Below are 22,853 nucleotides of genomic sequence, written 5' to 3' on the forward strand. Positions count from 1 at the left end.
CACTTAGATCTTGCCCGCCGTATTTGTCAGATTGCACAGATAACGGCTAGACACAACGGTTATTGAATTGGAGCTTATATCGGTTACCTTGACCTTGGACATCACATAGTGTTTTAAGGATGTGATCAAGTAATCATTGTATCCTAAACAGAAATGTCCAATAGGTTCTACCCGATTCCTGGGGACCTCCACACACTTAGGAAAAGTTCTGCATATATACTGAACTTTTAAACTACTTAAAGATATAGATTTCTGGCTTGTGTTTGACTTCAAAAGGACATAAAAAATCAGTTTTTTGGGGGAAATCATTTTTGAAATTGTACTACTATTCATGAAAATAAAAGTCCATGCGGTATTCGAACTCAGGACCTGCAGATTGGTAGATTGAAGCTACACCCATCATGACCCATGGCGCCACAGAGATAAACAACCAAGTTTGGTGATATAAACTGCTTCACAATGCATTCAAATCGCCATGTTGTGACGTACTGTCATAAAAAGTAGAAGTCACGGGGTGACGAGGATCCTTAAAAAGTTGTCCTCCACTTCTGTGCCTTTTGGCCTAGCTGGCTTTGTTTTCTCCCGACTATATAGTATTCCCTCTACAGTACTAATCTACAGAGAGTAACAATTCTGTGAATAAAAAGCTCAAGTGAACAGTGTCATTGACTTCAAAACACAGCTTATGAGGAAAATATTGGGACAATGTAATTGCTGCAACCTTAAACTATTAAATCTGGCACCATCATGCTTCTTCTTTTTTTAAATGTTCACATGAGATCTGTACAAGATATGTAGCCAGTTGAAAGGTTTACACTGTTTCATTTGTTTGATAAATCATCCTCATCTAAAGAGAATTAAGGTAGCTCACTACATCAAAGCTTATATTTTTTTATATGACACTACGTCACAAGATGGCAATTTAAATGTTGTTGGCATTATTGTATCGATTGATGTGCTTGAATATCATCAAAGCGTAGTGGTTAAGTTACTAGACTTGTGAACCACATATCCCGAGTTCAAATCCACCCGAGGCTTTTGTTCATATTTACCGCATTAAATTTCTGAAAATCATGTTTTTTTTAAAACTACTTATTTTTCGCCTATTTGACTTGCATACTTATTATGCATCATACCATCTTTTAAAATCAAGTTGTTTTTTTGCTGATTTGAGAAACTATTTCAAGGTATAGTGAGGCACCTTATATCCTTCTCCCAGCCCTGAGGCGCATGAGGCTGGTGCTTATCTACAGTATTCATGGTGCTTAGCGGATGTAAGTCATTTAGATACTTGTCCAATGCATCTTAACTCCCAGCGTAGGTCAGTACCCCACTGCAGCTAGGTGGTCTGATAGAATGTAGATATAGTGTCTTGTCCAACAACACAACAAGAGTTGAAAACAACAAGATAGCCATCAACACTGATTTATATCATTTGGAGAACCTTTAGTTCTGTAATGTACGATACATCACAGTCATCAAATATCACTCATCATTACTCTGTTGTCTTTACAATGCTCACCCTGAGAAATTCCATGAACAAGAAATATTAAATTTTTGTTTTGTCAATTCTATATTTCACAAAGTTTTGCAGTAAGAACCAAGACGTTTTCTGCATTTGATGTTTAATGTCATATTCCTGATTTTTCCAGTCATCTAAGATGGGATACACTAATTCATGATAAACAGACAAGTAACACTGAAACAACTAAAGATGATAGAGAGCCCTCCCCCGGGAGAGGGTCCCTCATAATCACAAAACCAGAGAAACAAATTAACAATCAACACCTGTACAATGCTCTATAAGGCATGCCTTCCAACTGTATTGAGGTAAACAGAAGGGCTGAAGGTATATATATATAACACATACAGTGTCAAAATGTATAGAATAGAATATTTAAAAATAATACAATAGCACTTTTATTACCTCTCTTCTTAAAAACCGAGTTGAATGCATTTTCATCATATTAATGGTGACTAGTAGCAGAGAAATTTCAAATAAAACTGTTTCACATAATATCAAAATTTTACTTATTAACATTATTGTAATCAAAATGATTTGAATATGCAGTACATGAACAATTATCATTGAGGAAATACGAATTGAAAAGAATTTGAAATTTCTCTGCACTAGATTAATAAATGTCAAAAATATCACAAGGACTAAAATGAAAAGAGTTCAAAATTTTCAATTATACAAAAATACTTTCTTATCAAATATATGAATAATTCAATTAAACATTTTCTGAAAAACTTTAAGATAAGAGAACTTGGAATGGAGGCATGGTCAACCATTATCTGGAAAACAGCATTTAAGAAAATATTGACAGAAATGAAATAAGTTTTGTAAAACCATAATAACATTGTGCTCAGTAAACAGACCACAGTTCACTGTAACCATATCTGCTTCGTTTTTCATAGACACCTAAAATATTTCACAAATTCCAGGAGAAATACACCCTTGGAAAGTTCACACCCTCTACACATCGGTTCATAAATGTAGAAATGAAATCACATGCTGTTTTTTTTTTTTAAAGTGGATAAAATAAAAGACAAATTATTAAATAGAAAGAAGAGAAGAAAGGGAGAGAAATCCAGTCAGTTTTTGATTGCATCATGTCTATATCTAGAAGTGATGGGATGATAATGAGGCCTAACATTTGTTTTAATTTCAAAAATGCACTGGAATAATTGAGAAGTCTCTATCACCGGGCCCTGAGAGGAAGTCCACTGAGCTATCCTCCCAGTTCTTGATAATCCATACAAAAGGACTGGATTTGATTGATAAAATCACCAATGTTTCAAGGAAGGGGCAAACCCTACTGCATAAAGTCACCTAAAGTTTTTCTGTGTGCATAAAAAGAAATATTGAGGAAAGGCCATATTTAAAAGTGTCCCTATCAAATATATGATATTGGCAATGCAATATTTACCTATAAAGAGTCAAAATATCTCCAGAAAACAAGGACAACCCATGTTTTCATTGCTAGATGGACTCTAAAAATTGAGCAAATCTGTAAACCCGTTTTATGATGAAAAAAAAATATTAAAAGTGTCTGGCTCACTAGATTTCCTACTTCAAATATTTTTGATTTCAATTTCACACAACTTTAGCAGAAATAAATACCAAAACTGTGAATTTAACAAAATAAACTTCAATATCATTACTTTTAAAGTTACTCATATGAAGAATGACAATTAATTTCCAATACGCCTGGCTGTGGATCAGTAAGTAACAGACAGCAATCAACAGCTTACTTATCCAGACAATTGGCAGCTGGTACAAATTCACATTTCAAAACGATAAAAAACCATCTGATTCTAACCACATTGCACTTGAATATGTCTTGTTCAGTTTCGAGTAAATGTTCTTCACTCCAAAGCTAAGACAGACAGAACTGGACCTTCACTAAATAATCACTGGTGTGGAACAACTTATCAAGTCAAGCCTCTTCATTCAGAAAAATTCTAATTCATACAACCACTTGTCTCTTTTCCAACATGAAATATGCCTCGTATTAAAAATATTGTACAAGTATAGTTTCTACATGTAAAATGATATAACAACATCAAAATAGAGTGCTCTCCCCTGGCATTAATAAGTCTATCATTATATATATGGGCGATGCAGTTTGACACATTTAAAAATGAATTGTATATGTACAAATACAAAAAAAAATAGTATGCATTTACACCACCAGGGTTCAACAGGTTAAAGGTCAAAGGTGATCCTTAACCAGACACCAATTATAAGGAATACAATGTTTATAAGTCTCCTCCAGCATTTCCTCTGTCCTAGATCCCAACAAAACAGGATGTCTGTCGATTCTCTAAGCTTCATGCCTTGAATTCAGTACATGCAGTTATTTACACATTGTATAATTCAATGATTAACAATTGACATTATGCACAAAGTTCACAACAACTCTATCTCATCTCTCTACATAATCATATATTTCTATATATAGTGTAATAAAATTTTGTGTTGGCTAGTACTGTGACAAGTCAAAAACGATGAAATGAAGCTTATATATATCTGAAACATTATGCTTGTATACAATATACAATGATACACCAGTCATAACAGTGAACAAAACAACATTAAAATCTGTGTCTCTTTAACAAAAAAAAGGTCCACTAGTCCCATCTACAACATTATGGGACTATAATCTTAGTTATTTTACCCGTCAAATAAAAACCCACTCCACTGCAGTGTGGATAAAAATAAATCCTTTCCTCTGAGAGAGTACGTGTGTGATCATTTTTCTGGTGGAAAAACAATTATGTTGTCGTATCTGGAGTTCATTAAATGTGTTTACAAAAATAAAATTCCCGACTCCAAGTCTTCCAGATATAAACCGACATAGATTAAATCTATCCCAACAAGGCCGTGTGACGGTCCATTGTAAAACACTCTCCTCATGAAACAAGCTCACTTGAGGTCTACTGAAGTCACATGTGAAAAATTCCCTGGATATTTAATATGGCAGGCACTTTGTGCTTAGATAAAGTCTTTCTCCAGAAAAAAAATCACATTTCTTCACAAGTAACTGCACAAAACAAACAGAAAAATATCTGCGATTCCGGGTGTAGCTGTCCAACAAAGAAAATTGAGATCAAAGTTTTCTCATCACAGCCTTGTAACCATGGCGACGCTCCATGGAGGTCCGGCACTTAACACTGGCCATTTTTATCGTGCCACAGGCACGGAGGTTTAAACTCCCTGAAGTCTGTTATACATATTTGGTGAGGTTTTTTCCTATACAGGAGCCCTATGTCATTCTGAGAGCAACTGCTGCAGAAGGCTATTTTTACTGTGGTCTGCAGGCTTGATGTCTTCAATGTTCCCCTGAAAAATTCACATTCACACTTCTTAAGAGTCAATCAGTTGCAAATGAAGAAACATTTATAAGTCAATAAAAATGAAATATTGATAACTAGTAGAATAATTGTTCCTGAACAATTAAAGGGGCATGGTCACGATTTTGGTAAAAAATCATTTTTCCGATTTTAATATTTACAATGCTTCAGAAAGGCAATTCTAATGGGCAACCGAAATTTGAGTTTCATTTGTTGAGTTATAAGCGAGTTACAGAGCTTGAAATTCTTCACTATGTAAACAAAGCGTTTGTTTACATTTTGAGCGTTGAAGTAAAAATTTCAGTTTTGAACCTAAAACGAATGTGTTAAACCTTAGAAACTGTTTATCTATCCTTAAAATAAATAAAAAGATAGACAAATAACCTGGAAAATGACTTTTTACTGGTATATTGAACCTATGTAAACAAAAACAGGGCACGAGCCTTGTTTACATGACAAAGAATTGTGAGCCCTGCATGTTGCTTATAACTCTACGAATGACTCTCAAATTTAATTTGATCATTAGAAATGCATTTCTAAAGCATTGTAAATAATAAAAACATAAAAATAAAATTTGACCAAAATCGTGACCATGCCCCTTTAAAGGTCTTTCCACCCTATTAAGTTTTATGCTTAAATCATTTTTTTTATACGATCGCTGAAAAAGATTTCTCTGCGTTAAAAAAGAATATCAAAAGACTATGAATTTTTAGTTGACGTTGACCTTTGACTTTGATGTCATTTTGATCGGCCAAGGTACACTTTTTATTTTTTAGTGATTTGATGTCTCCATAATGTATGGTTCAAAAGTTGCGAGTGTTTTAACAAATTAGGAAACTTTCAGGGGCAATAACTGCTAAAAAGAGGCATCAGATCCTTTTGATATGAATAAATTGAAAAATCCTTCAAGTCAACTTAAGACACTGGTAAAAGTTTTATATCTTCATCTCTTGATTAATTACTGAGATATGAAGATTGAACTTTGTGCAAAATCCTCAGTGACAATGCAATTCTCATGAGTTCAGATCATGTCCCTACCCTTGGTTCCTTGGCAACCACTTGAACTTGATCTGGCTTTAGTCGTGCCAGATCATCCGGCAGTGGTAGATGGGGACCATTGTGGGGGGTCATCAGCTGACTGCGGAACACTGCTGAGGCCTTGATTTCAGGGTTCTCTGGCACCACTGAAACAACAGAATGACAATGTCCAATAAAAATTACAGTACTGGTAGATCCAAGGCTTGACAATTCACAGGAAGAGAACCAATTGTCAATCTCCAATAAAAGGAAGGATAATGAATACCTAGATCTACAGGAAAATATCTGATATGCAATAGAGTGAGTACCGGGTTATTGGATTAAAATCCATTTGTAGATTTCTCCTGTTGGCACACGCATTTTATCTTACCCGGCTCTGTTTTCTCAGAGAGTTGTCGGAACTGCTGGTAGATTTCCCTGGCCTCTTTCCTTTTGAGAGCTAAAACATCTGCTTCCTTGAAATCATCAAAATTAAAATCTGTCTTAGCTTGCTGCTCCTGCTGCATCTCGCTTACTGAAACAATATAATGAAACAATTTGGATTTCTTTAATTAACGTACATTTAAGTTATTCCAAAAGTTGTCCTTTTACACATAAAAGGAACATCTTTGAAAGTTTGAGTACAGAACTTACTCTGCTCTATGATGTAGTTGGGGAGCTCACTGTACTCCACTGATGTGGGTGGCTGGGGGGTGGAGGGTGTTGTCTGGGAGACCGGGGGTGGGGGAAGCCCCTGGGACATCCCCTGCTGCTGCTGTTGTTGTTGCTGCTGGAGGTGCTTCTCTGACCGGGCATTACAAATGTTCCTCAGCTCCTCCTTCACGTACTGAGAGGTCGACTTCTGCTGCATCGGCATACTCTTACTGCTGATATATAGAAACAAATAAATGTATATATCAGAAACAAATAAATGTATGTATCAGTACGTGTATGTGATAGATAATTGGGTAAGTACTTGGGGTCTCCTTATTAAAACACCATTTATTCTTTAAAATGTACTCATTTCTGTTTTCATTTGCTAAATTTAAACACCCATTAAAGATATAACAATCTAACTTACGTAAACAGAAAAATGAGTTAATTCTGGCATTGCCATAATAGTGCATGTAAGTTACCTGTCTAGTAGATCAAAATCTGTATAGTTCTGACTGATCATGTTGGGGTGACTGTTTGCCATTGACGACGGTGGCATGACTGAGCTGGCCAATGAAGACGTGTGATTGAAGGGCGGGCTGACCTGACTGGTTTGGGGGTTCTGGCGAGGGGATATAGAAGAATGAGGGGACATCAACAGTGGGTCTGGACTGTTCCCAAAGGGACTAGCAGGTGCCCTTGGGGAAGCATGACCTAAAAAAAAGAAAAAATCAATTGATTACCACTTTTCAAAGAAGAAAATTTCATTCATTTCTTGTCTTTAAGAAATTCAGACTATATTATTAAAAATAATTAATTTTTTGTTGATGAGAACTTCTATCTATAACAATGCTGATATCATTAACCTCTTAAAGAACTTCAAACCATATCACTGAAAATATGATTGGCTTATTGTTGTTGAGTCCCCCCCTCTCCTGCCCACTTTTACCCAGCACACTGACCTGGGGGTAGACTCATCTGTCTCATCATCCTGTTCTGGGCCATCATCGTCTGCTGCTGCTGTTGTTGGAGCAGACCCATCTGCCCAGAGTTCCCCATCTGGTCAGGGAACTGGAAGTGACCCCCTTGGTTATTTGTGGTCATTGTCCCTCCAGAAAACGAGCGGTGACGATTCATCAGGATCGGGTTTGACTGTAAGAAATAGTGACATGATTATATTTTTTCTTCAAAAAAAAAAATGGATGAAAACTGAAAATGTATTATTCTCTTAATGTACATGTTTATCTTTTTATCTGTGTTGGCTTTCAAGAATATAAGCTCTAATAGGATAATTACAATGACCAATTATCAATAAAGGTAGATTCTTTTCACCTGATTCAATGTAGTTCTTTTTATATGACATCACATTGCATAGGAATATTATGTCTAACATAAAATGTCAATGTGAATAGGGTTAATTTTGCTTATCTTCTTTTGGCCAATTACTGTACATTTGTTAAATATTTTGCTCCATTTAGTTTTGTCGAAACTTGGTTGTGTCTAAAGTAATACATGTATCAATTATCATTTTTAGTTTAAATAACTTGATTTTACCTAAACCATCTTGACCTTTAAAAGTAAGTAGCTTTATGTGTCTTGTATGGCCATCTCATTTCCCTAAACTGTGTTGCTTGAGTAAGCTAACGTTTTGATGTTGCTGTCTGTTACTCTCACCTTGGGCACACTGTTGCTGATGGGGCTCTGCATGGCTGGTTGCTGAGCCTGCTGTTGCCTCATGTTCCACTGATTCTGTTGCTGATTGAAGTGAGGTGACATCTGAGAGTTGGGGGTGGAGGGGCCGGGTCGTATAAGCTGACTCAGGCTCGGGTGCTGCTGATGCTGCATCCCAGAAAACCTGGGTGACATGGGGCCAGGGATCTGGTTTCTCTGTGTTATAAAAGAGTAAACAGTAAACATCTGATTTCAGTGTGTTATAAAACAATAAACAGTAAACATCTGGTTTCTCTGTTTTATAAAACTGTAAACAGTAAACATCTGATTTCAGTGTGTTATAAAACTGTAAACAGTAAACATCTGATTTCAGTGTGTTATAAAACTGTAAACAGTAAACATCTGGTTTCTCTGTGTTATAACACAGTAAACAGTAAACATATGATTTCTCTGTGTTATAAAACAGTTAACATTATTTAGCTGATCAGGGGAGGACACTGATTTTCATGAAATACTGCCAAACACTGACTTCTTTAGATGAATAAAAATATATATTGGTTAAATTTTGCCATATATTTCTTTAACTGGTGCTAAATCCAAGGCCGGTATTTTAAATTAACATTGCCAGGTGTTTGAATTAATAACAATTTAGCTTTTTAAGAGAATGACATTAACAGTTCAACAGATCGTTTCGTTGCTGACCTTCCTCTACCCTAGAGTCCTACCTGTAGGGTCACATTAGGGACCGTCCCACTGTTCATCAGCTCACTCAAATTCTCAGTGTAAGGCTGCATGGGGCTGTTATCTATGCTCTAAAATTCAGAAAATAAATCAATTTAAACAGTGATGTAAATAAATGGTGTCATATACAACCTCACTGTTCTCTGAATCTTTTCATAAGGCCAATAAACCATCAACACCAATTATCAGTCTATAAGCTGCTGCCACAGCAACATACCGGAGAAAATCTCTGGTTGAACTGCTGGCTGAGTTGCCGATGCATCATCTGGCGTTGCTGTTGCTGAGCAGCCTGGCGCTCTCTGAGCTGCTTCAGCTTCTGTTGCTGTAGGAGCGACTGTCGTACTTGACTTGCCATAGACTGGTATCCCATGGGCCTCTGCTGCTGCTGGGGACCTCCGCTCTGTAAGGCACTGTTTAAGGACCCGCCTTGAAAATGACGAAAAAAAAACATCATTCAAAGATTAATTACTATCCATAGCATTATGAAAATTAACAATTTAAAAAAAAAAACCCAATTGTCATCATAATATAAAAAAAAATTGTCAATTTATTCTCTAAGTGAAATGTTGTTAATTACATGTAGCTAGTTAATCTTGTATGAGTAATCACAGTGAATTTCAACCAAAATAAGTCTTCACACACCTTGTGGGTTGGAGTGGCGAGGACCCTGGGGCAGGAACTTTTGCGCCCCCTGGGGGAAGCGAGGTCCAGCCTGAGTGGGCAAGGGGGACTGCTGACTGGCCATATGCTGGTACTGCATGTCCATGCCCCCACCCCCTATCGGACTGGACATTGGGTGCTGTGGGTTGCTGCTCATCCCATAGTTGTTCTGCTGTGGGATAGAAGCCTGGGAGGAGAGGTTTTGTCCCAAGTTGTTCATTTGTCCCATGGATGAAACAGCTGGGAAGGGGTCCTCACTCATCAGCTGGTTTTGAATTCTCCTGATGGCTGCCCGGTCATCAGACTGCTGGGGTTCCTGCTCCAGTCCGGGGAGAGATCCGATGTTAAAGTTCGGGTCCTGTATCACCTGCTCTAGCTGTGATAACAGCTGCAGGTCCTCGGACGATGCCACATGATGCAAGTCGCCTCCACTGGCCCCCGTCAAACAATTCATGTCCTGGCTAATATTTGGCATACTGCTACTTGTATGCAGGATGTGCTCCTGTTCCAAGTCTGCTGCTTGCTTCAGAATCTCTGCCAGTAGCGGGTCGGGGGTCCCTGAGGAATCTATATCCATCCCTGATACTGGGTTACTCATTGAATCACAAGTCACATTGTTGGACCCAAATCCCAGAATCTTCTGGAGTTCATCATATTCACTAGACACAGAAGTTACATTAGTGCCAGAACTTGGTATACTAATTCCATTGAATGAACTAGTGTTCACAGTGCTCATCATGCTGGATGCACAGCTGCTTCCCACACTAGTTTTAACTGAATTGTCCAAACTCCCGAACTGGCTAGAATTAGAAAATCCCTGAAAACTATCTTTCAGGTTTTCCTTTTCTTTTTCCGTTGACAAACGTTTTGAATCAATAAGTCTTAAGTTCATTTGTTTCTCTGGAACAGTGAAGCGACTTTGCGGCAACTCACAGGGATCACTACTCACCAATAGACGGCCAGTGTTCACCACCGCTTCACTGGGTGTCCGCTTTGACAACAACTGAGCAAGTAACACATTCTTGTTTCTAAAGTTATTACCCATCTTCCCCTGCTGTTGACTGGACATGCCCAATTCCATGTCCGTACTATCAACACTTCCGTCCGTGCCTGAAGCCTTTCTCTTTCTGCTGGGCTTCGGGAGGGGGTCATTGTCCCCTTTTTCCCAAAGACAGTTCAGTAGAGAGTTCAGTGCCTTGTCACCAATGGCATCCGATTTTTTGCCGGCTTCACTCGGCGCTGCACTGACGGGTGTGGCTGGATGGTGCTCCTGGGAGTAGGGAGGCAGACAGGGTTGTGGGAGGGAGGTAGATGGCGTGGTAGACTGGGGCTCCTGGGGCCCAGATTGGTGTCTCTGGCGCGAGAAGAGATCATTCTCATGACTAGTGCTCTCCTGCAAAACAACAATGCTATCTAAGGTGCTATTCAAATTCAAAAGTTTGTCAATTCACACAAGCTAAACTGAAATGAGCAACTGAATCATTTGTCAGTTACATCAAGTTACCAGAGATAAAACATATGTAACAATGGAGAAGGTAATTATTTTCCCCACTTACAGCTGTGGCGATGACTGGAGAGGAACCACTTTCTTCTTCATTCAGAAGGATCTGCAGAAGATCTCCTGAGGTCTGTCTTGAGCGGTCTCGAGATTTTCCATCTTTTTTCTCTCCATCATCACTTAGTAATTTCTGTATATATAAAAAGCAACAATATGCTGTATTTAAATCAAAGGCCTGAAGGGCCATAATGGCTTACGGGTTTGATATGACTATATTTACATGGATCGAGTATGATTCCCTCTATTTCTTACGAAAACTTTAGTTTATTTATAGCTCTATAGAAAGTAACTAGCTACATGTAATTCATAGATCTATAGAAACTAACAGGACCGATATCAACATGCCCCATTTGTTGATTGGTCGAACCTTAGTGACCGAAACAGACAGGATTGAAATCTAGACGCCTCTTTTATCAATTGGTTGAAACCACCATTGCTTTTAGGAAAATCATAGACTCACTGCATGAAATAATTATGATGATGTCAGACTCAAACTCCAATATCCAATGACTGAAGTGCATCAACTGTAAATTCATTCCACGATATAGGACACAAAAACACTTAAAACCAACATGCTCTCAAATATCAGTATACCTTGAATTCCTACGTACTATGAACTTGCGCGAGAGTTGGTGCACGGTGCGGCGTAACAGTGCCACAGCCAGCGCAAAATCATTGCCCGTAAAAATAATATAACCAAATGATGAAATGTACTGCATGTTATGTACTATAATTAATGAATTCTCGTAAAATCTACACCAACAAGTATTATTCCATTTTATTTGTATTTCATAAATGTATATTTATTCATATTTTTCTGGTTTTTTTCTACTTTTTTAAGAGGCTGACCTTCACAAACTTTTATAAGAAATATAGATTCACAAGGCAGTTCTAACACCTTCTGTTTTATTTTTTTCCCTTTGTACAGAGATAAACTCTTGGGGGGGGGGGGGGGCAAGAAACAGGCAGAACAATGCAATTACAGCAAACTTGTTTTGACACCAAATTTAATTAAAATTAATTACTGCACTATAACTTTGCAGTCAGTCTCTCTTTTCATGACATGTGTACACAGTCATTTTCAGAGGCATACTATACCATGCTATACGATGTTTCTATGGTATAGTAATGTGACATCGCTTCTGTATATGACTTGCAATCAAGCTTAACTGTATATTGTTTTCTTATTTGAGTACAATTGGTCTCTAGTTTCCAATATTTTTACGACAAATAAACAGTTCAAACATAGCACAACCAAGGTAACTCCATCGAGGGAACATTGTGCTATTTTTAGATCTTGGAAAACCCCCAATATTCAATAATGGCGGAGGTGTCGAAGAAGGCACATTATATTAAAACAAGTAGTAATTGCCCCTCAATTTATGCATTTATTACCGATTTATAATCCCAGTTTCAATATATCTCAATCATAAGTACATTCCTTTAACCGTTAAACACTTCCCCCCTTGCTGAGATCGATGTCGATCGAAGTTAGCGACGCTCTCTGCGGGTGCAACCGTTTTTATGAAGATTGAACGAAATAACGACAACTTTACATTTACTTATCACTGTTAGGATCTGAAAGAATTGGGAAAAGATTTTTTGCTTATAATACATGTAAGTATGCATAGCGGAAAGCATGGCGGCACTGTGTGATGCATGGCGGGGGCCAGTATACCTCTATGCAAAAACACTGCATTTAATATTCATTCGCGTTAGATTTCGAGTTTATTTAAATAAGGTCAATTCATAATGGTTACAATAACATAAGTGATGATAACATATGGAAAATATAATCTTGCCTAAAGATGTTTATTATGAACAACAAACAGTTAACTTTGCAACATTGCAACATTCGAATAGAACTATTTTTTGTCGCGCATGTTCAGATAACTGAACTCTTTGCCGTAAAGATTATCCGGCAACTAGATGGCCGTAAGCCATAAAAATCTATGAAATGTTGTGTATGAAAAACAATGAAATGCTGTATATAAAATTCCAAAGAAATGCTGTACATAAAAACCAAAAATATTATTTTAATCTACCAAAATGACTTCTTAATGGTTTACACATTGGATCTACCTTTAGCAGAGCGTTTGAGGGTTTCTTTGGTTCGGCCTCATTTTTCTCCATGTCGGCCTTGCCGTCTGACCCCTTTGTGTCCTCCGTGGGAGCCGCCTCATTACATTCCTCCTCGTCATCGTCCGTGCTCAGCAGCTGCTTCAAGATCACATTCCTGTGGGCCTCTTTATCAGAGTCATCCGTGTTCGTAGTGCTCTGTGGTTTCTCCGGGGGACTCTGGCCTGGCCCAGGCTGCGGTGACTGATGCATGCTGTCCGCCGGGGATTTTGTCACTACGCCCTCACCGCTTGGGCGGTCCTTGGTTGAGGACTGGACAGACTCTGTAGAGTTCCCTTTGAACAGGTCCGAGCTAAGATTACTCCCAGACAAGAGTTGACTCAGTTTTCCCGGCCGTGCTGACGACGGAAATGTGAACTCTCCGGACCTCCTTGGGGAGGGGCTAATTCCACCCCCCAAGTTCTGCAAGGCCTGATGGTGACCGTCATTGGGAGGAGACATCATGCTACTAGTTGGTGTCTGTGGGGCCGAGAACTGTCCCCCACTGTGATGAACACGCCCCCAAGAGTTCTGACTCACTACAAGAGATTTCATTCATAAATTCATCTAAATCTTCTATCCTTTATGTATAAAATAAATGTGCAATCAAAATTTGACACATTCACTTGACATAATTTACTCAAACTATTCTCCTTAAATTTGTTTAAATAGAGAATCCATTTTAAACATTTTACTATGATTTTAAGAATACCCAGAAATTATAAAATATCTTTTGTCAAAGGCAAAGGAAGAAGAATGGTTTGTTTCTGCTTTCCTGATCGACCCTAGCTTAAGAAATTTTTAAAGGACAGAAAAACAGACACACAAGGGTAAAACAGTTTACCCCCATCGCCTTCAAAGCAGGGGGATAAAAATATTTAAAAAAATTCAAAAAGAATTTCTGACCTACCAACCTTATTTTTTTCACATAAAAGTGAAAATAAGCCATTTTTTTTTTTTTAGGCCTTATCATTCAAACAAATTTCTTTTTACGAAAGTAAATAAAAAATAACATAACTTCAAGCACTTAACACTGAATATTAAATAAAAACTCATGAACATTATAATGAGAAGAGAAAACAAGTATCTACCTGAAGAAATGGGCGGGGTACGCTGCATGGGGTAGTTCATTACCCCAGCGGCTGGAGACATGCGAGGGTTCTGACCCATGCTGCTCCCAGGGCTTCTCTGACTATTCATGCCCATTGCACCATGCATGCCCCTTTGACTTGATGGAGGATACTGATTACCTCTAGGACTGGAAGCAAAACTAGGGCTTTTCTGACCTCCTCCCTCATAAGAGTTACTTCTGGGAAAGTTTAACGACAGTTGCCTCTGTTTGTCAGAGTTAGGCTGTGGCTGCATGTTTAACACATTCCGCACCAGATGCTGCTGTTGTTGGGAGTTTCCCATCTTCATTTGTGGCTGCATGTTATTCCAACTATTAAGATTGGCTGAATTTCCTGAGGAGAATCCATTGTTATTGTTATGAGAAACAGGAATAGCGCCACCGAGTCCAGAATTTCCAGGGAACGGAGGATCTAAAAAGTCCCAACTATTGGAAGAGGGGTCGAATTGATCCCCAACATCCTCTATAGCCTGGCTCAGAGAGTTCTGAAAAGGTTGATTAATAGCACTTAACACCGCCATTGGAGATATATTGTTTGGTAATCCACGCACAGAGTTCTGTTCTCTTTGGTTATTGGGCACCGAAGTATTCGACTGTCCAATGATGGATTTCATTAAACTTGTGGACGCAGAGCCTTTAAGCTCAACGTCGGAGTCACATTCTCGTATGATGGAGTGGGTTGACATGATAAAGCTATGGTCTCCATTGTTGCCGTTTTCGTAAAGCTGACTACGTGTTTGCACGAATACGTATCGATTGTCTTGTAGTTTAAAACGGTACACACTACTTGTATTACTCTTTGTCTTCAGCACTGTAAAAACAAAATATTTGTCAAATGATTTTCCTTTTTTGCAGTCATTTAAGTCATTAAACCCTTATACAATCAAATTAAAAGATAAAGTATGATACAATCTGATTCCAGACAAAAAATATAACACCACTGTTATTGTAAACCAACTTCCTTCAAAGCCATCTTTATATAATGGTCCACCAATATCAAAGTGCTTTGTGATGAAACAATTTCCACTGCGGAATCATTATACAATAACATTAATGTGCAGATTTCTGCAAAGACATTCACATTTAACAAGTACTTACGAACATGTCTATTTTCAAGACAAAAAATCTAGTTTATAAAACTAGCACACGATAAAGACTACATGTACCAGTATATCTACAGCACAGATAGTTAGGTGCTAATTAACTGTTACTTGACTTTGCAATAAATTATATTATCAAAACCTTTTACAATTCTAAATTTAACACTGTTAGTTGTCACACTCGGTTTATGAAACAGATCTCAAGTTCATCATGAGATTCCACTTAAAATTTTCCCCATCATATGTAACCATTTTACCCACCTTCTTGGAAATGTTTTGACAATGTTTGAACATCATTAAGGTGACAGAAATCTTGAATATTTTGTCCAGTAAAGTCTGGGCATGAATAATGACCTCGAACAATTCCACTGAAAATAAGAAAAAAACAAATGAGTAAAAGAATCCACCTAGTGATTAATTTAATTACCTTAACCACGAAGCACATAACAAGATAAAATATTAAGTGCTACATCTTAACATGTAATGTATAATGAGGAAATAGTCTAAAATTGATTCTTTTCTTGGCATTGGAAATTTCCATTAGAGGAAAAACACCAATGCCCAGGACAGGGTTCATCGTACATCGTAGCCCAGATATAGTGCTTGTTTAACTCAATAAGCTGCCTCCACAAATAGAGATATTTCTTCTTTAATTAAAATTGTGATAATGGTGTTAATGAATGATGGGTCACTTATCTCTGTTTCCATAAATATCAACCACTAGATCAGTGGCTGAGTTGAACGGGATTAATAATATTATAAACACCTGTTTGTGACCATCGATATAATTTTAATACACCTTGTTGACACCTACATGTACCTGATGGTGCGGTTTGACAAGCTTATCTCACCTGAAGCAATATGCCTATGTATGTTTATGTACTAAATAGGCATATACCTAAAAAGGTGGTTATTGATACTGGGGCTACCTATGTAACAACAATTATTAATAAAGTTTCAGTTACCAGGTAACATACAATGAAATAACATTTGTTGAAAGATTTGATGTACCTAAGACAGTTTTTTTTTTTATAGCAACCCTCATCTAGTTCATCTATTTACAAATATATCTAAAGCTTACACTTGAAGACAATTTTATACTTATACATTTATATCCTACATTCAATACTGTACATAAACAATATCTTCTAAAATGGAATTGAATTATGTCAGCACATAAGAATTCACAAATAAAAGCTTTCTAATTATATACATGTTAATCCTAGAATTGAGACAGTTACATGTGGGATATATATAATGTACACTGAACTAGTCAACCATACCTCTAAATTCTCGTCTAAAAAAACTCTCCTTACATTTTACTGAATGCGGTAAAACAGTTGGGAAAGCTGATTATGAATTCCTACAGAGAAGTGAAGTCCTGTCTTATCATCCCTGTTTACAGTCAATTTATGCAATATAGGAAAACCTTGGCTATACCGCATAGGTAAGACCTTGTAATACTCCATGTCTATGTCTCAGGGCTAACCAACAAACATGTCAAAATACATCTACTCAAACCACCAGAAAGTCACCAATAGTCCTCATTTCATATTTGATCTCCATTTCCTGTGTTATCGCAGTATATGGGGTACATAAATACTCTAATACAAAGAGCCCTCCCCCCATCCCCACCCTACCACTCACTCCTCAATACAATATCTAATGCTATTAGGAATCCTAATCATAAACATGATGTTCTGCAAAACATCCTTCCATGCTGATCAGAGATATTTTCTAATCAAAATACTTAAATGAGACAACTTTAAAATGATCAAAACTTCTGATACTGATCACACTTGTTATATAAAGACAAAACAACATCCTGTCACAGCTAATAAATATAAATCTTTGACAGAATCAGCAGCCCTCGCTGGTAAAGAGAAGCTTGCTGAATCAAGGCATCTGACTTCTCTCGGTGTTATCTATTACACAGCCTATAGGATGTTAATGTTACCTGGTATCGTGAGAGATTATTTTTCCATTGATATCCTGTTTTGTTGTAAACTGTTCAATCCCCAGCATTGTATTTGTCTTTTCGTTGAAAGAAAGGCGACGTGCAATACACACTAAGCATGATAGCCCTTCTACAAGAAAACAAAACCAGGACTTTTTTACATACTGTACAGCATTTTCCAGTCATAAAAAAAAAAATTCAGAACATGAGAATATTTTTCCTCATAGTTTTCTTTATTTTCAAGGAACAGCGGAAAATTTTACTGTTGTAAAAAAAAAAAAAAAAATATATATATATATTTATATATTTATATATATATATATATATATATATATATATATATATATATATATATATATATATATATATATATATTTTTTTTTTTTCAAGAACAGAGGAAAATTTGACTTAAGGTCAGACGACACGTTCCTCGAGAATCTTTTTTGTATCTCCTTGTAATAAAGAGTTCCAATAAAAATATTAATTTTATAATTACTTTAAAAATGATCAAAATTTACTTGAATTTGGTTACATGTGTACATGGTCGAGTGGTTAGAACCGTGGCCACTCACTGTTAGAAGCGTATAGGATCTAGAGGTCGTGAGTTCAAAGCCCCGCCCCGGCGGAGATATACCGTAGTTCTAATATGGTGAATTTCACTGTGCTGTATATGTATTTATTTTTATATCAGCAATTCAAGTGTATTATTAAAAAGAATATATTGGAAATTGCATACTCTAGTATTTTGCAGAAATGCCTGGTAAGGTACCCTAATTTTTGGCAAGAAAGCTTGTCAAAGTAGTAGTAAACCATTAACAAATTCCTGGAAAAAGTTATCTAAAATTGAGGAACGTGTCGTCTGCCCTTAAAGCACCATTATAAGATCTGAAACATTTCTTTGCATTACAACACTTTGTAGAGTGCAGATTCTGATTTTTGATAATACACAAGAGTTCTCTTTCTTTGCGATTACCTGAGTGTTCAGCACCATCTGAGAATTTTTCCCCGGGTTGTGAGATGGCTGAGATCTGAAGATTTTCATACTGTGACACGTAAGTCTGTTTAGTTTCTACATCATCATTCTCATCATCTAAAACAAAGATGCAGTCATTAAAATTATGTAATTTTGTTGGGTTGGACATCAAGACCTATTCCTTATTATATCACCAGCCATGTAGTAATTAATTAATGATAGACATTTGGAGCTGAATTATGGTATGAACAGAAAATGCAAACAGAAACAACACTAAATACAAAATCCAGTTGTTTTATATGTTTAAACATTTGAAAATTTCTTCCAAATTGACAATGAACTCTCCCCGTTATTAGGCTGGAGAAAATACGAAAACTGAAAACGTTAATGCAAGGGTAAGATTTAATCAAACAGGAGTTTCTTTTTTGATAAACCCTATGTAAATGTATTTTGAATTCAATAACTTGTAAACAAAAAACATAAAACGATGCAAAAGCGTTTGTCCTGTAATTTTCCCCTTGAGCAATTTGCTTTTAGATCTTTCCCAATCTTTACAAATTACCATCATCGTAAAGGGTACGAGAACAGAAGCAAACCATAATCTAAGTGTTGTATGATTAAAAGCCGTCATCCAAATCCTGGATAATGACTTTTTTTTCTATGTGCTTATTTGTTTTAATTACTCACATGGGGGTTTAACGAGCATGCGACAATTAAATGTTCTTCCCTTTGCTACTGTGGAGTCACTGGGCCATGGTATCAAACTCCCTGCAAAAGATGAAACAAAAAATACCTGTCAAATCAATACGCTATCAGAAAGGTGAAATTCACACAAACACATACTGTCTCTATGTTCCATGAAAAACAAAGTTAAACTGTCAGATAAAATCTCAATGGATCCAAATATATCTATGGATTCTGTTTGTTATCTGAAAATAATTTTATAGGTAGGCTAGAATGGTTTTTATTTTTTTTCTTCTCAGTATCATGCTAGTGTTCACTGTACTTCTGTTTCGACATCAAAGGGAAGTAATAATCAATGATGGTCCTATGTGCTGAATTATCTATGATATGAACCAATTTTTGTGCCTTAATTTGGGAGATAATGTATAAGTACATGTTACGTTAAAACACATCTGTGACAAGCATGGTCTCTATCAGACCTCTGATGAGCTACATGCTCGCTCATTTATCTGTATTGCTACATCAGCGAAATGAGCTCAATTTTTGTCTCCTCCAATTTCATCAGCGAAACAAGCTTATCAAATTATTCAGCAGCAGGTCCAATTTTTACTGATGACAATGCTTGATTCTACTGTTCTGAGAGACTGTTAACCTGTGTCACTCTTATAGCTAGCTGACTTGGACTGCACTCTTACACTGTAGTGTCTAATTATACTGATTCCATCAGTCGATTCAGCTTTCCCTCTTATACCAACACTTAGAGCTGGATGATTTAATACTACACAGGACGCTGACTCTAACATGTTCAAAAGAATAGGTGTGCTCTTAACATGTCTCAACCTACCGCTAGCGTCCATGAAAAATATTACAACTGAATCAGACACTCTAGATGAGTGAAAGAATTAAAATAATTGAACTAATTCAACTCAACAAATGTCAAACTCTGGTAACAAAAATGTTTAAGATGATGACAGAATTTAGCTAAGGCAATGCACAGTTCAGTAAAACAGAGTAAAAGGGAACATGATTATTAAAAAATTCAGGCTTAAAGAGAAGTCAGTTTCATTCCTCTAAATTCCATAAGAATGTATTTTAAATCTATTAAATATCAACAGTTCTTGTTTTTGGTTGTCACTTTAACTGCATTATTGTAAATAGTCTGACAGTGAATTAAAACAACAAAGTACCCACCCAATGACATGGGGAGATAGCTGTAGTTGAATTGATCATGGTCACCGATATGTATAATGTTGTAAACACTTTTTCCAATCAGATCATCCTGAAAAAAAAAATCATATACTAAAGAGACAGGCCAGACAGAGGATGATTACAAAAATTACACATGTTTAATTCACAAAAACATTTGCATCATAACAATTTACACACATATTATGTGTAATTCATATAACGTCATACACAAGCTACCACATACTAGACTGATATTTAATGATGAACATTGTATTTACTAAGAAAAACTGCATTCCCTACTCCATAGCAAATGAACAGATAGGTACACATAAGTACAAGAGAGTAACAATTATATATTGAGAAATTGGATTAGAAATTCATGCCTTTAAATAATGTTTTAAAGAGCATTTTGTATGTAAATTAATTCTATTACTAAAGATCATAATTTTTTTATGCATACAAATTCATCAAGGATTAAAGACTTTAATTATTCAAATAAGTGGTCCTTAAATATTCTCTTGAAAGTTCCATCAATCAATAATGGAGAACTGGTGAACCTCTATGGAGGAGAGCTGACAAGTAATAAAAGGCTATCCTTAGAGGTGGATACAGGGGTATCCTTTGTGAAGGATATAGGGGTATCCTTAGTGGATGATACAGGGCTATCCTTAGTTGAAGATGTATGGCTATCTTTAGTTGAAGATGTATGGCTATCCTTTGTTGAAGATGTATGGTTATCCTTAGTTGAAGATGTATGGCTATCCCTATAAAGGGATACTGTCAGAGGTGTCTCAAGTGAAGGATACATGGCTGTCCTTATTGAAGGATACAGGGTTATCCATAATGGAGGATACATAGCTATCCTTATTGATGAATACAGAGCTATCCTTAGTGGCGAATACAGAATTATCCTTAGTGTAGGTTTCACACCCAGGTATCTTTTGCTGAGGAAAAGTTGACATGAAATACAGAGCTATATCCTTTGTCTGTATCCTGACATTTGAAAATACAGGGCTATTATAGTAGAGGTAATGCTGACAAGTAACACTGGAGTATCCATAGTGGAGGATACAGAGCTATCCTTCTTGAAGGAAAAGTTGACAATACAAAGCTATCCTTAGTGGAGGATACATAGCTAACCTTAGTAGTGGAATATCTGACAATACAGGGATATCATATGGAAGTTACAGGGCTATTTTTGTGGTCGAAAAGCTTACAAGTAACACTGGAGTATCCTTAGTAGAGGATACAGGGCTATCCTCATTTTTCTCAGATTACTAGAATCGTTTGGTATGATCATTTCCCAAAAAAATTATTTTTCATCCACAGATATGTATATCTATTTTGGAGGCTAAGATATGGCCAAAAATCCCCAAAACAATGCACGTTATTGTATTTGAAAGTATACCTCTAACACATGATGTGATCCCTGACATAAGGGAAGGATGGGTGAGTGTCTAGATAGACCAACAAACAAAACACATTGATCAAATTCATGAGAGAGAGAAAGAATGAGAAGCTTGATGTCATTAAGTTTTGATAGAATCTTTAATGCACGGTTCATTAACTATCTTTTCTAGTGGTGGTTAATTTTCAGTTCGCCTGAGAACTCTATGGCAATAAATGTATTCAGTGTGTTACATACCTTCCGAATCTCTGTAGCCACCATTATAAATCCTCACTACATCTACACCCATGTGTAAACAATAAACATCTCAGAATTATCAACTACATCCTGCAAACCCAGCTCAGTGGGTTTGTGTAAAGAAAGAGAGGGTTAAAGAATTATCACACTGAAAGTCAGTGAGAAAGGAAGTATCTGCGGAGAAAACGAGAGTACACGGTGGTATATACACATATAGCCGTATTGATTGTACAGCGCTGCTGAATCACAGAGCATTATCCTTCACAGCTCACATCCAGATGTATATATATATATATATATCTACAATTTGTTTTTGTGGGTGATAGAGACAAAACATGTCCTAATAGAAACTGGTATATTTATCAGTTGCCTTCTGCTGGTTGGGGGAGTCTGTGAGCTGGTTCCCCCAGTGGTGGCAGAAGGCAGTACAGATTACAGCATGGAATTAGCTGCACAGACTGACCCACAAATCTAGGTCAGTGGGCCACTGGGTAATTTACAACTTGCAATGAATTTAGCACCTATCTGACAAGCATGGCAAGACCAGACCTTGTTCTGTGTACTGTTACGTTGGTACACATGTGATAGCACTACACAGACAATGATGATACAGAAAGGCTGAAAGAAGGCGTCCAGGTGGAAATCCTTCACACCTGGTCATTGTTTGCTTTCATGCAATTAATCTAGGTAACATATTTTGTCAGGTAAAATATTGCATGTGACACAACTATTGCCCAATTGACCACCATACTGTTTTAATAGTCATTAATTTTTTTTATCACGTCTAACCGTCGCTGGCAACATCTTTGAAGTCCGATATGACAAACAGCAAAACGTGTCATCAAAATATATCTCGATACACCACAATTTCACTGCTTTCTGAGATAAATTGCATATA

General features: G+C 36.8%; 1 protein-coding gene across 8 annotated transcripts in view; it reads right to left on the reverse strand.

The window, feature by feature from the left end:
• Positions 1-1,608: 1,608 nt before the first annotated feature.
• The window catches only part of LOC105320588 (nuclear receptor coactivator 3), a 58,563-nt gene continuing 37,318 nt past the window's right edge, over positions 1,609-22,853 (reverse strand). For 7 of the 8 annotated variants that reach the window (XM_066086278.1, XM_011418573.3, XM_066086276.1 and 4 more), the window contains 18 exons: positions 20,314-20,401; positions 19,126-19,206; positions 18,439-18,555; positions 17,466-17,595; positions 15,770-15,876; positions 14,371-15,219; positions 13,244-13,818; positions 11,160-11,291; positions 9,586-10,996; positions 9,161-9,369; positions 8,928-9,014; positions 8,206-8,418; positions 7,494-7,683; positions 7,014-7,245; positions 6,532-6,764; positions 6,269-6,412; positions 5,899-6,044; positions 1,609-4,849 (listed from right to left, as the gene is read on the reverse strand). In XM_066086278.1, coding sequence (XP_065942350.1) covers positions 4,778-4,849; positions 5,899-6,044; positions 6,269-6,412; positions 6,532-6,764; positions 7,014-7,245; positions 7,494-7,683; positions 8,206-8,418; positions 8,928-9,014; positions 9,161-9,369; positions 9,586-10,996; positions 11,160-11,291; positions 13,244-13,818; positions 14,371-15,219; positions 15,770-15,876; positions 17,466-17,595; positions 18,439-18,555; positions 19,126-19,206; positions 20,314-20,401 — 5,016 coding nt within the window. In that variant the 3' untranslated portion in view covers positions 1,609-4,777. The remainder of the gene's footprint in view (positions 4,850-5,898; positions 6,045-6,268; positions 6,413-6,531; positions 6,765-7,013; positions 7,246-7,493; positions 7,684-8,205; positions 8,419-8,927; positions 9,015-9,160; positions 9,370-9,585; positions 10,997-11,159; positions 11,292-13,243; positions 13,819-14,370; positions 15,220-15,769; positions 15,877-17,465; positions 17,596-18,438; positions 18,556-19,125; positions 19,207-20,313; positions 20,402-22,853) is intronic. The other variant, XM_066086277.1, reaches the window with a different exon arrangement.

This window comes from Magallana gigas, chromosome 5, assembly GCF_963853765.1.
Source record: "Magallana gigas chromosome 5, xbMagGiga1.1, whole genome shotgun sequence".
Lineage (NCBI taxonomy): Eukaryota > Metazoa > Mollusca > Bivalvia > Ostreida > Ostreidae > Magallana > Magallana gigas.